Below are 14,773 nucleotides of genomic sequence, written 5' to 3'. Positions count from 1 at the left end.
GCTTTCATACAATTGCAGTAGTGCATATTTGATTCTAAAAAGATACCTTTTTTTGTGCCTAAGAATGCTTTTATATGCCTTGTTTCTGCGCAGTCTGGCTGCGGCAAATTCTGCTTGGAGAAATATTATCAAGAAAAATCGAGTATTTTAAAAAGAAATCAATTCCACCTCCAGCAAATTGTGGATAATATTTCAGTGTTACTTGTCCTGCATTCCATGTACCAGTAGACACTTTTAAAAGAGCAAAGTATATTCCACAGAAAAATATTCCAAATGTACTTAAAACTTTATCCACTCCCATTAAATACCTATCAGAAAGTATAATCGGAAGCCAACTCCTCTTGCTTTCAGAGACTACATAAATTATAACTTCTGTATGTAGATATATTTTATTCACCAAGATGTTGAATATTTTGTTTCTTAAATTAACACTTTTACTACAGTGGCTTGATACATAACAGCTTGACACATAACATAAATGAAGACTCAAAACCAAAATGAGGCTGGGGCTGAACAGTGTATGTATCAGGATTGCCAGCATTACAGTCTGGAAACTTGCAGTCATCCTACAGATTAAACGCAGTGTCTACAGTGAGAAAATATGTCTGAAAAAGGAGGAGACAGCTCCTAGCAAAAAGTATTTTAAGATAAAAATCTGCCTTATAATCAGTTTTTTCCCTGAAAATTTATTTAAAAAAAAAAACAAGCCGATACCACTTCTCAATACATTCTTATTTCAATATATTTTTCCCAAATAATAAAAAAACCCTGCATCCCTCTTTCTTTTTTTTTTTTTTCATTTTTCTCTTTCCTCATAAAATATGAGGAAATAAGAAAAGGGAGAGGAGAAAAGGGAGAGGTGGTGAGGACAAGTGAAAACTGTTCTGCTTTCAATCTGCAGACTGTGCAAGCCCTCAGTGTGTGTTCAGGTTTATTTTATAGACTGACACCTTGGTCCAGCCCCACTTTCACTCATTTCAGTTAGGAAAAGAACCAAACCTGCTCACTATGTCTTTCTCTCTCCAAAGGAAACACCTCGGGAGCACGTTCTGCCTCCCAAACGCAGCCCACAGGACTGCCTTCCAGGCAGCAGGTGGACAGGCCAAGCCAATGTCCCTGCCCACATGCTGACCTAAGGGACGTGCTCAGGCACTGCGAGCACACATCGAGCTCACACCCAGCTCGCAGGCAAACCTGACCTTGAGGGCAGCCTCCGTGGGAATACAGGACAAGGTGTGCACTCAGAAACCATGTCCAGCATTTACAACCCAGTTCTTTAGCTAAAAGGCAACAGTAATGTTTCCCCAAAGGATGCTTAGATTCATGAATTATGGGACCAAGATTAATTTACGAGCCCAAAAAACCTACTGCCCAGCAATGTCCTCCTTTCTCTTCACAAAGGAAAAATCATATCAGCATGTTTATCCAAGGACAGAAAGGTACCTTAATTCATATAATTTCAAATTATTGAAGCATGTCTTTAATTCATTCATTAACTCATTGTAGTAATAGTTGAAATGAGTGAAACTTTTCACTATTGCTGAAAGCCCCATTTTAATGAAACAAATGCTGGGTGTTTCTCTCTTTAAGGAACATAAATAGCAAACAGTAAAATACCTCTTTATGGGAAATTCCACTCATATTTTTATGTGCTTCAGTTCTTTATGTGAATTTTGAGAATGAAGATAGTACCTTTTGTTATGTCTATGATAGCCCATAAAAGAATGGCATTTTTAAACAGCCAGGCTCTTTAAGATACCATAAATGAATTAAGCTAAACATGAGCTATCTAGGGTTTCCCATGGAGAAAGGGGATCTACATAGTTATAGAATAACAATGACACTACTGCGTGTGATGGCTAGCCCTGGTGTGCTCACGAAGCAGCAAGGCCCTGCTGGGACCACCTCTGCAAATACTGAATACATACTCTGAGTGCCAGCAAGACTAAACGCCAAGCCACTCACAAATTAAATATCACTCTGTGTAAAGCTCCTTACATTGCCATTTTGAGTACGGACCACTCAGAGATGTGTCCCAAGTCCAGTTTAACAGTTCATTGTAAACCCAGGTTGCTGCTACATGATGACAGCGAAGTAAAGAAATGTGATGTGAGTTTGCAGCTGCAGTTTTACAGTGATCAACAATTTGTATCAAACCTCCAGCCATTAGAGAAGTCTTATTTTAGTGAAGTATTGGTAGAGAAGTCAAGAAATCCAAGCACCTCAGCTGGGACGTTTCAAGAACTCTATGTTAGGGCAGAGGTACGCTGGCAGGACTGTATATGTGAATTTGTTTTTCCATTGATCACAATGTCAGAATACCAAATATTATTACTGAGCCACTTGCTTAATACATTCCGAATATTAGTCTCCAATGCCCCAGTTATGGGCCTGGTACATTCACTTAAAAACAAACTAAGAAAGGGAACAAGTATTCTTAATGTTACTTAAGGAACAAGAAGAGAAAAAGAAGAAAAAAAGAAAAAAAAAAAGGTATTTTTGAGTGCATCATCCTGCAATGCTTGCAGACCACTTTCAGGGCAAACTTTAGTTAAACCCACAGGGGCTCCTCTTAGCTAACTCTAAGAGGGACATCTCCACAGCAGATAGAGGCTTTGTTGTTCAGGTGAAACATTCCCAGTAGCCACAGACATCCAAAATTCAGTCACAGGCATTGCAGATGCTCTTCAGCTTTCTCCTGACAAGTTGCCTAAATCTCAGCAAATACTCATATAAAGAGCTTAAATGCTTAAATAAAGTTCAAACTACGCCAGATGAACTACAGTGCCACCTGTTCCAATTCACCCTTACACCATTAGCAAAACTGCAAACTGAGCTGCTGCTGGCCACTAGACACTGTTCGCTTGACGGTCCGTTAGAAAGAAAATCTGTGGTACCTCCACTAGACACTCCTGTTACAGATACTGCTCGCTTTGAACAAGATGCAATCAGCTAGCAGACTTTCTACACTTGAGATCTGAAGTTGCTGAGACGGGAGACAAAAAGCTGTCCAATGAGAATGGAGTTATTCAAAGTTTCTGAACTCTGAAAAACTCCATTGATCCTGTAGGAAAAACCTCCACTAACCTAGCTAGGACTACAGCTTGTTGTCACGTCAAAAAAGGCACGGTTTCATTGAAAAAACCCTTCAATCCCACTCGCCTCCACCCCGCATCATGATTTCAGGTTTAGAAGTTAATACATGTTATTTATTGTCACAGAAAACTACTTGAAAAGCCTAACATTATTTGAAAACTGCTGCAGGAAAAATATGAGTTTACATTTTCAAAGTCCAAGAGAAAAAAATTGTTCAGTAGTGGGGAATAAATAGGGTAGCAAAACTGATAGATAATTTCTATTGATTTTAGCATAGGGGAAACTGATAGGAGTTTGCAGAAATGAGTTGAAGCATTCTCTCTTTTTTTTTTTATTTATAATGCAAAATTTTCATGACAATAGAAAATTTGAATATTCTTTGTACAATGCCATTCTACAGTGATAAGACTAAATTGTACAGAGTAACTGTGAACACTTATAGGAGAAAAAAAAAACAACAAACCACACTTCTTCATATGGGAGGTACAAGACGCTCCATGAAAAAAACAAAACAATTCATTTCAGGTAGTCTCATCTGTCACGGTTCCTGACAAGACATTCAGCCTTACATTTGTAAGATAAAGAAGATCTTCACTCAGAAATGCCTCAATGCCTCTCCCATTTCTGCTGGGGAAGATGCTTTTAGCTGATGTCTTGTGCATTTCAGTTTCCATACAAGCACAACCTTTTGGAGTAACCTATACCATGTTCCAAATCATGTAAAATCCCCATTAAATGTAAAACAGCAGCTACCGGCCCTACAGAAGACTGCAGTGCTGGGCAACACTCCCTGATCATAATGAGCAGCTGCATAGTTCAGGGATATAAATTAAAGGGATTTTTTTCCTTTTTAGAACCAGGCTTTTCACTCTTTTTGTTTTTTTTTTTTTTTTTTTTTTTTTTTTTTTTTTTTTTTTTTTTTTTTTTTTTTTTTTTTTTGTAGACGTGGTACTTCTGCATGGTTGGTCCTATTTTCAAGACTAAGAAACTTCAACTTGTACTTGTCACGTGCACTGACAAAGAGTATCAAAGGCTCAGTTCTGTAAGTCACAAAGCCTTCCCATGTGACATCCAGAGCTCTCCAGTCCCATCCTCACCAGCTGTAGTGGAGGGAACAAGGCTGAGCGCTAAAGGACTCGTGTCCAAGTTTGTATCAGTCATGGCATGTATCAGGGCAGTCCTGTAAGAGTAGTTAGGTTCAGTTCTCAGGTTGAACGGCCTTAAACCCCTAAAAGAAGGTGGCTCTGTGCATGCTGCCTACTGGGAACAGTCCCTGGCCCATCTAACCTCCGAGCCATGCAGATACAGTCCTCGGGAAAGCGCTAGCTGGCCCGTGCTCAAAGTGCAACAGGGAGCACTCTACCAGCCTACCTGTGTAGGCAGTCATACTGTGTCCTGGCACTGCTTAATTAATCAGTGTAGACATAGCCTCTGTGTCTTTCTGACCAGCTTAAAAGCAATCATATTGCTTTTCCACTTCCTGTATGTTTTGTTTCTTTGGCTATGCTGGGCCAGATTTACTGTGAAGCATTTGTGTGTGCGTGTAGTGGATCCCCGTCACAGGTGATACTTTAACAGTCCCCCTAACACAAATAAAATTTCTCAGCTGTCAACGTACATTTATTTATTAGATTCATAATATTATTGCACAGTAAACGTCTGTGTCAAGCAAGTGGCAAATCTCCAGAACTTCAGAGTTTAGATTTTGTTTGGAAAAGTATCCAAAAATGTGGATGTTCATCTACAGTGTACACAGATTATTTGAGATTTTTGAAACTGCAAAAGCAGGCTGGAAATTTTACAAGATTGTAAATTCTTATAGCATTTCCAAGCTTAGCAATGGATTCCAGCACTGCCTGGAAGTGGACTGCAAAGTTATAAAACTTTGTAAGGTCGTCAAAAAAGCCCACTATCAGAACAGCCTATTTTGATGCTTATTTTGTCAAAGGTGAGTTGTTTTTCAGAACTGAGAGGAAGGTTCAGGGTTCATTCATTTTTGGGTTTGTTTAAGCTGTTTCAGTCTCTGCTACAGCCATCAGGAACTAGAAGGACAGGAGTGTGAGAAAAGAAAAATGTACAAATTCTGCCACTGTTTTCTGTCATTTTAGCTTCAAGATCCAGGCCCTAAAAATGGTTTCTTTTGCAATGCTAAAGAATCACCTGAGCTGACCACTGTTGCTGTGAACGAACCTTGAATTAAGAAAGGAAAGCAAGTATATTTAAAGTAAACTATCCCTTTTTAATTTTAACATTTAAATGATCAAAAGAAAACAGAGCCAACAAATGTTGAGAATAGGTGAAGAGGAGAAACGATAGTCAATCCAAATTTGGCTTTCTCAAGAAAAAAGACACAGAGAAAGCAGCCATAGGTCTGGTGGTGGTTCAAACTCCCTTATGGATGTAAAAAGAAATCACAGTTCTGAATATATAAACAAGAAATGAGGGATTCAAAATTATTCCAAAAGGTTGTCAACATAAAGTGTCAAGGTGTTTAGATTTCTAGTGAATAGACTGAACCGAACAAAAAACTGGTCACCATGTTTTCAACTAATTAAAATGGTACCTGGAAGTATTTAATTTTCAGACAAGATTTTTGTGAGGTGAACAGAAATTTTTACCTGAGAAGAAGACAGGAGGAGACAGACACAGACTTAAGACTGCCTTTTCTGATCAATGATGGATGAATATCAGACACAGATTTAAAGTTGTGAATCCTATACCAGGAATCATCTCTTTTCTCCCTTCATAACTTCCACAGGCAAACATTCACTTTTTCCTGCATTAGCAACCTCAAAACTTGCTTCAAAACCAATGTTTTAAGGGTGGAGGAGGGGGGGCGGGGTGTCTGGTTTTTTAGGGGCACAGATGAACACTTCCAAAAGGATTTGCTTTCATTCCAACACGGAATGAAAACAAATTCTGAAACCTTGAAAGTTGCCCTGAAACAGAACTATCACTTTTTGGTTAGCCCTACTAAAACAACCCTCTGCTCTTTGGTCAAGCATCACCTGTAACAACAAATTTCACCACTCAAAAGCAACTGTCTTAAAAGAGGTCTTAATCTGAGGACTTCCTTAGCTCTTTCAGAAGAATGTTTGATGGGACTATCAAAAGTAGCTCTAGCAATGCTAAACCTGAAACTGCAGCTAGGCCAACGAATCATTTTTTTCTTCTCTAAAACTTGTTTTTACAGCTTGAAATATTTCTCATGATTGCAGCCATGAGTAGGAATAAAGACATTGGTCACTTCAAAATTTAAGACTGCTTTGATTGAATAAGAAAGACTATGAAAATGTAAAATTAAAAAAGCAGTGGTCTCTTACTGATATTGACCAAGTATATTATTGGCAATCATGTCCCTATTGCTAATCAAAGGAAAAAATATTTAAACATTAGAGTGATGTTTGCATTCATTTAATTGAAAGATTAAAAGCATCTGATTGATGAGGGCATGATGTGTACTTGCTATTAGCAATACTTAAGCTGCCTAAGGTGTCTAATTCCAAGTCTACAGTTGTACTGACACACTACTCATTAATAAGTAAACAGCAAATGAGCACTTCTCCAAACAGTAGTTGTTGACTGCAGAAAAATTTGCCAGCATTGCTGGGGACACCTTTGGTAGGGCAATTCAATGCATCTTTATGGAAAACATTTCTTGCAGATGACATTGTCAATATGGTAAGACGAACAAACAATAAAGAAAAACATTCTGCAAAACTAATTTCCATTAAAGTGTATAATGCTGTAATGTATAAAATGAACAAATACAAAGTGTACAATAATTCTCTCTGTCGTTCATGAGTGTAACAAAAGCTTTGGCTCAGGTAGCTTCATTATGTTATTCTTGTTCGCAAAAGTAAATAGATCCATCAGTTAATACAATGGCTTATTATGAAAGGACTGAAGAATGAGCATAGTGTTTCATCTAGGCAGAAGATGAGACAGAATGTCTCTTTGAAGCAGTCTTGACGCTTCAGAGGTTTGCTGGAGCTAATGGAGAGAGATGATGTGGAAAATTGCCTCCTAGAGGTTGAATCAGTGTGGTCCCTGGGGTTTTCTTCCCCCCCACCCCTCTCTTTTGGACAGAGAGAAAGGGAAAGTAAATCTTTATGACCACTGCTATTCTTACATTTTAAAAAGAAGATCATTGTGTTGGGAATCACCCTACACTTCAGTAAAGAATTACGTCACATGGCAACTGTGTTCTCTAGCAGCAAGCTACTCTAAAAGTGAAAAGATTTAATTGTGAATACTTTATAAGTATTGGAACTGAAGTGCTAGGGTTGCATGTCGCACAGTTTCTCTAAACAGCGATCAGAAGTAAAAGAGCGGATGATGTAGGTAGGAATGGCCTAAGGCTCTAAGCATTACAAACCATTTCACTGAATTTCAGAATTACACTATTTGAGGGTTTACACAACTTTCAGTTATGTAAAAAAAAAAAAAAATACTACAATTTCTACATACTTATGTCGGTGGATTACATTTTAAAACAAATCAAAACAACAGTAACCAGTTAGATCTTTGCCTTTTTTTTTCCTTATCTTTTCCCCTCTGACTAAATGACTGCAGTTAGGAAAGGCAAGACTGAATTTGACCGTCTCTAACTCAAAATACCAAACTGCAGTAGACAAGAAACCCCAGGAGATAACAAACTTGAGAGTTACTCTGAGCCTGCCAATGATAATAGTCCTTCAGAACAAGGACCTAACCTTACAATTTCCTTAATAGTGACTTATTACAGTGTAAATGGGTGGGAGAGTTCAGATCTTTGCCTTTTTTTTTTTCCTTATCTTTTCCCCTCTGACTAAATGACTGCAGTTAGGAAAGGCAAGACTGAATTTGACCGTCTCTAACTCAAAATACCAAACTGCAGTAGACAAGAAACCCCAGGAGATAACAAACTTGAGAGTTACTCTGAGCCTGCCAATGATAATAGTCCTTCAGAACAAGGACCTAACCTTACAATTTCCTTAATAGTGACTTATTACAGTGTAAATGGGTGGGAGAGTCATATTTTTGCTGATGGATAAAGATTAATCCATCTTTAGGTAGCCTATTTTTATAGAATTAACAGGACGGATTTCAACCTACTTGTTTTTAGACAACTCTTCAAGTACAGCACTCCTGGTTTTCAATACACAGACATTTTCAAAAACTATTTAAAGTCTATTATTTTTCATTATGGTCAAGAGAAACATCGATTTGCTCACCTTTGCAGTTGCCCCGGTAGGCTATTTCCAGCTGAGGGTCTTTGCATTTTGCTCGTTGAAATTCACACCGGGACAGAAAAGTTCTTCCATCAGATGCACAGAGTGATTTCTGAGGGGAACCTGCACAGTCCAGGCTGCATTCTCTGTCTTTGTCTTGGTCCACTCTCAAAAACTAGAAAAAACAAATTAATGCTGTAGGAATGCTATTCCCATATGAAAACTGCTCTGTGACCCCCTTCCCCAGGGAACACATGCAAATATTACCCAAAACTGAAAAGAAGGCTCTGTCTTTTTAGCCTATTCAAATAACAGTTGATTCATCATATCTGGGGTTATTCAGCTGCTGCTTTGAAATGGTAGTGATTGCAACATTTCTGTAACATACACTAAATCCACTATCGCAATTAGGAAATCCCTGAATCTCCTTCAACCATTATGAAGCTGAAAACAGCAGCTTGGAGTCTTTAGAGCAAAACCGGTGATGGCAGAAACATTCTTCACAACAAAAATGAGACAGCAATGGAAACGTCTATTTTATTAGCTATGCACTAACTAGCCTACAATAACAAGCTGAAAAGTCTGCTCTAAGATCTAAATAGGATTTTTAACATCTATACTCATCTAAAATTGTAACCACAGCATGTCCAATAGCCTCAGTGCAACAGGCCTGAAGAGAAAATGAGCAAGGTAGGAGAACCTTATGAAGCACCTTATGAAACACAACAGATCATTTATTCTTGCAATGCCCATATTCAAAATCTAAAGATTCCTCAACAAAACAGAAATTTCAGATATATTTTATAGAAATATTTGTATTTGTGCATATGCTTGCCTATAAAAATACATGCCAAGATTGAAGAGGGAAATGTTATAGCTTGCAGTTTTTCCAGTGAGACCGTTCTTATAACATGCACGATGGAGTCTTAGCTGCCATTCCAAAGTGCCCACCATGGGCGAGCAGAAAAGACAAAACCTGAACCAGGCTGTGTGTTGTGTGCAAAAGAATCTTGAGTCAAATATTTTTTTTAATTTGTTACAAACCAACAAAAACTTCTGACTGCTGTTTTGAGCATGTTCTGAGCCCTGGCATGGGTTGCCCATGGCTGCAATCCCTCAGAGGTGTCCCTGCCCTAGCATGGGTTGCTTATGGGCCACGGTCCCTGGGGGCTGTCCTTGCGCCAGTGTGGGTCACCTGTGGGCTACAGTATTTTTTTTTCTGGACTGGCACAGGGCAGTTCATGTCCTTCTCTCACACTGGAGAGCCCTGCAAGGCCCCCGCTACTCAAACCCTGTCAGTTCTGCTCATTGCACCACACATTCTCCCTTTATCAGAAATTCAATCTCATCTCCTCCAGAATACAGTGCGTGGGTATAGTCTGACAAAAGTAATTAAGGTTGTTCCCATTATGCATTTCAACAGACGCTCCCCTTTCTAGTTCTGCCACGAAGCCACACTGAACCTGGTCTAACTGTTCATCCCTTCACCCCCAAGACTGCAGGCACAGCTGATGAGTTTGGCATCGTTCTTGGCACTGTGAAAAGCAGGAGCTGCTCACCCTGAAACACGCTGCCAAAAAACTAATCGGTTCTGATGCCGCTGCATGCCAGCCAAAACCAAAGATAGTACTTTATCTTCTGAGCTCCTGAAAAGCGGGGCCTAGGGAGGAAGTGAACTCAGTCCTCAGACAAATTGCTCTATCATTTTGCTGTTTCTGAATAAGCACAAAATTAAGCAAGGCATATAGCTACCAGGAGATAATCATTCTCCTAAGCATTAGGAGGCACCTGAGAAAAGGTCTTCATCCGGCTGAAGCACTGGTTTCATTGATGCTACTTCATCCTCATAAACCTCAGGTACAGAAAATTTTGAACTTCAGATTAGAAACTGAGACTACTGGGAGGAAAATTTCAAGCAAAAAAAGAGGACAAAGAGTAGCATTTGAGCAGGAAAGAGTAGTAGAAGCTAAAAAATTCAGAAAACATTTGCTACATATAGTTTCCCTGCATTTTATTACACAAAAAAAAAATTATAAAGAGAGTCATAAATCTCCATAACCTTCATAGTTAAACTGTGGTCTATTTGCATTTCCTATCACTTAATGTGAGGAAATACAGATGCCTTTCTGGAGATTATGCCTGAAAATGGAGAGACAATCTTAAAAGTATCACTTTAAAATAATAGTCATGGGGTTGGATTTTGACCAGAATTTTTATGTTTTAGTGGCACAGTAACATAAAAAGGAAAGCTTCCTTTTCCCGATGTTTTTGAGCAATTTTTCATTTTTAACAATAATTAGCTTCAGAAGCAAATTACTCACAAATTACACACAAACCCCAAACCTTTATTCCTGGAATTTAGCTATAGAGCTCCTTCCCCCCCCCCCCCCCCCCTTCAGTGCTATTTTGCAGATCCTTTTTGCTGACAGAAATTAATAATTAGCGGAGCTGAGTGGGAAGGGAGAAAAACTGAAGTCATCTCCCTTTGCCTGCAAAATGAGCAAAAATGAAGACAGGCTTCCATGACCCTGACCAATCTCCAAATTATGTTGGTCTCCAGGGCCTGACCAGGTGCCCTGATGAGCTGTAGCATGGGGGGGCCCGGTGAGGTCCTCCAAGCCTCCCTTTCTTGCCTGGGAGGCATCTGCAGGGCTCCAGGTTTAGGAGCTAGGACCATGAAAAAGACTTTTCAAGGAAAAATGGACCACATGGGGCCTCTGGCAGAAAAATTGGACCCAGTCCCCTGCTCTGCCTCAGACTTCCCCTGGAGATTTGGTGATGGCAAGTCAAGTGATCTCTCTTTTCCTATTTTGTAAAGTAAGGATCTGAGTACAGCCTTTCTGTGTGTATAAGACTACCCCTCTGTAATGGCTAGGCACTTTGCCACCCTTAATTTATCCTCAGCAACATCCCTGTTGAGCAGAGAATTATTTTTCAAAAGCACAGGAAGGCTTCGTGACCCACAGAAAATCATGTGGTAGATCAGGGAACTGAACCCAGGCATCAGAAAAAAATCACACGGAGCAACAATCTAGCCTCTGTCCCATTTTTCTCCCAGACTTTCCTCATCTTTTCTGTTTTGAGTTGTTGCAGGAGTTAAGATGGGTATGCCTGATCACAGTGGACAAACCACAGTAACACAGTGGACAGAAAATCCCCTTAATCGTCTGATGAACAAAATCCACTCCCTTGAGAGCATGATAGTTCACAGATAAAGCTATATTTTAAAGGGCATTTATCCAAAGAGTTTTATTTAAGTATTTTATTATTTCAAAGCCTTAGAGGGGATTAGGGTAAATTATGGGTTCAAGGATATTCAAGCAACCTGGAAAAGCAGAGGATGAAGACATACCCGGGAGACAAAACCACTTGAATAGCTTGTTGGTTAGCCAAACCTCACTGGAGAATTTGGGTTGTACATTTAAACAATTTCCACCAAGCTAGCGTAACTGAGGGATTTAAGAGCAGGAAGGACAAAAAGGCAAGCAACTGCGAGAAAAGATAGCATACAAGAGAGACTAGCAAATGTACTTATAAAAAAAAGATAGAAAGTATGTGATTGACGTGGAAAATACTCCATTGTCATCTTTACTACAGCAGCGTAAGATGATACAAGTCCAAACCTGCATTGCTTACTCACATGTAGCCAAAGGAATTGATAAATATGTCAAAACTAATAAAAATACTGAAATAAGCAAGGGCTATGGGATTTCTCATGGGATTTGATATTTGTTTAAACAGGAACAAGCAGAGTCAGTGACAAAAACTGGGATCATACCGATGCACATCTTAGAGCTGTACTTTCCTGTGAAAATATTCCTTTTGATTAAAATAGGACAGTTTAGAGAGAGAGAAAGATGGTTCTAGATGGACCAGAAGGTGACTCACCCTGAATACAGGCTCATCTATTTCTGTCTTTAAGTTCATTTAACAAACAAACCTGTTATTGTACAAACATGTGATTCACTGAAAGACAAGCTTACAGCATTTTTGTTGAATGCTGGTAGCAACTGAGATGAAGCCAGCAATAGTTGACCAACCTGAGGTGGAACTATTTTGAACAACCAGCAAAAACTGGACAATTACGGTTAAACCCTATTAAAAAGCAAACCACTTCTGACAGGGAGGTATTCCTGTCTCTAATAATGCAGAAACCAGCCTAGTCAAGTTTCAGAAAATTGTTTTCAACTACAAATTTGAGTTTATGTTACAGATTAACAGGTATGACACCTCAACTGGAGTTGCTTTAACTTATCTTCTGCTTTACATTTTAATATAATAAAAAAATTTTACAGCCTTCAATTTATTTCAGCCTTTCCAAAGCATTATATTTTACAACAACCAACTTCCAAGGTGCCTACTATTCTATACTAGGCACTGCTTTAAATTCCCACGTAGTATTTCTGAGAATAAAGAATGATAATGAGACTATATCAGAAATAATCTTGACTATTAAGTTATAAAATAAAAGTTAATAAAACCAAAAGTCACTATAAACTACAGGTACCCACTTGACAAATATAAGCGTTGATAAAATATTATTTACTGTCATGTGTTTCACGCATCACGGAATTCCAGTATTTTCCTTCACTGTCTCACACACCAAAGGCTCTTAATGCTGGTTGAAATGTGCCCCCCTGTAGCATCAGCAGTCCCAATGATCTTTCGTCCCTCTGTTACTGGAGTTTGGTAACACTAGAATTGTCAGAGTATGAAGTAGTAGATACCTGAAACCTTGCTTATACTGGGGAAAATTATTTCTACTCTTGTTTTCTGCTCTGTTTTCTGCTCTGCTTTATCTTTCAGCTTTGTTCTTGTCACTGGTCCCACATCTGGGCTGTGGACAGTCAGGATGCTTATTTCCTCAACCACAAGCAACATGTTGCAGTCCATGAGAAAGTTTTTCCAATACCTCAAGAGTAGGCATTCGATGGTTTCTTTACTGTGCTATTAAACCATTTATCAAGATAACATGTCCATAAACTTGTTCACTGCGGGCATAACACATATCTTCTCTTTACCTTACACTATCCACTCATGCAGAGATTCAGTGGCATTCCCTCTGGTCTACATCCTGCCTCCACATCACCACTAGGGCAGAAAAGGTCTTCAGATGAAACTGAGTCACGTGCACATTAGTACATTTCCAATGCACAAATCTGTGATCCCACCATCTACAGCACAGAGCAACTCTCTTTCCACCGAAGCAGATCACAGAGTATCATGGGAGAAAAATGGTGCATGGCCAGAGAGTCAACAACTGGATACAACTACAAGCCAAACTGCCAGTGCAAGAAAGCAGAAGAGTCGAGACCAGTGTTACAGTCATGGGGAGCGCAGACATCTCTCTCCATTGGAGGAAAAGCTGACAACAGATGAGGCGTAAAGATTAGTTATTGAATCTGGCTCACAGCCTTTTAAACAGTAACGGGAAACGCTCTACTCTACATTTCACAATATAGTGCACAGCTGTGGGTTGTCTTTGGTCAGAGGACATTCTCTGATTAATCTGAACAAAGCAGGGGAGTGTTCCCCAACTTCTTTTTTTTATTTTTTTTTTTTATTTGGGCCAGCTTAACTTTAAGAAAGTTTACTTGCAGTCTTGTAGAGACATCCTTAACACAAACAGGCTGCACACAAAGCATAACTCATAACTATGCTAAATCTATTTTTACTTTGCCCTAATGTAAGTTTTCCTACTACAGCTGAAGACCCAGAAACTGCTTCTTTTCTGTCTGTGGAGAGAAACTCCATTCTCTCCTATGAGATCAGGTTGGAGTCTGTGTACTGGGAAAAAGACAGACCTTCAAGTTCATGGATTTGGATTGTCCATCAGAGGTTTTCAACCTTTCTTCAATTTATAGACCCCTTCAATTTCCACTGGACTTATACACCCTCCACTGACACTAGGTATTTAAACATACTGACAACAGGTTTTTATTCTGTTAATTTTTGTGGACCCCTTATAACTGATCTACAGATCTTCCCTCTGATCAAGTGAAAACTACTGCTTCAGAACCTAAAATGAAGTTCAAGCCTGCTTGCAAAACAGGAGAATAACACCTCATCTTGGGGGGCTGAAGGCCAAAAAGGCCTGAAAAATGAGCAGAAGAGAAAAGATGGATGCTCGACATCACTGTTTTGCTTGGAAAAGTCTAGCACAGACTATAGCTTTGAAAGGCAATTTCTTTATCCTGCATCTGGTTACTGTAAGATGTTGAATAGAATGGTCTGACTTCCCTGCTGCTGGCATGGGAGGTCTGCGAACAAACCATGGAGCAGCACGCTCTAAAGTGGCTCTGTGCTGTTGAAAAATGTGCTGATTTACAGTGATTTATGTAGCCATGCTGTTTCTGTCTGATAGCTGCCTGAAGGGCAGATGTGGAAATCTCCAAGCTAGGAATATTTTGTTCCCTCCGGGCTTGTCTACAATGGGAAAATGAGTTAGACAATAGTAATACGTG

At 39.3% G+C, this 14,773-nt stretch overlaps 1 protein-coding gene across 1 annotated transcript in view; it reads right to left on the bottom strand.

Moving 5' to 3' along the window:
- The window catches only part of SMOC2 (SPARC related modular calcium binding 2), a 193,741-nt gene that overhangs the window by 97,933 nt on the left and 81,035 nt on the right, over positions 1-14,773 (bottom strand). Inside the window, exon 2 of the mRNA XM_009281804.1 lies at positions 8,313-8,484. Within this exon, the coding sequence (XP_009280079.1) occupies positions 8,313-8,484 (172 nt within the window). The remainder of the gene's footprint in view (positions 1-8,312; positions 8,485-14,773) is intronic.

Source organism: Aptenodytes forsteri, unplaced genomic scaffold, assembly GCF_000699145.1.
Source record: "Aptenodytes forsteri isolate BGI_AS27 unplaced genomic scaffold, ASM69914v1 Scaffold132, whole genome shotgun sequence".
NCBI lineage: Eukaryota > Metazoa > Chordata > Aves > Sphenisciformes > Spheniscidae > Aptenodytes > Aptenodytes forsteri.
This window is presented reverse-complemented; position numbering and strand designations above follow the sequence as displayed.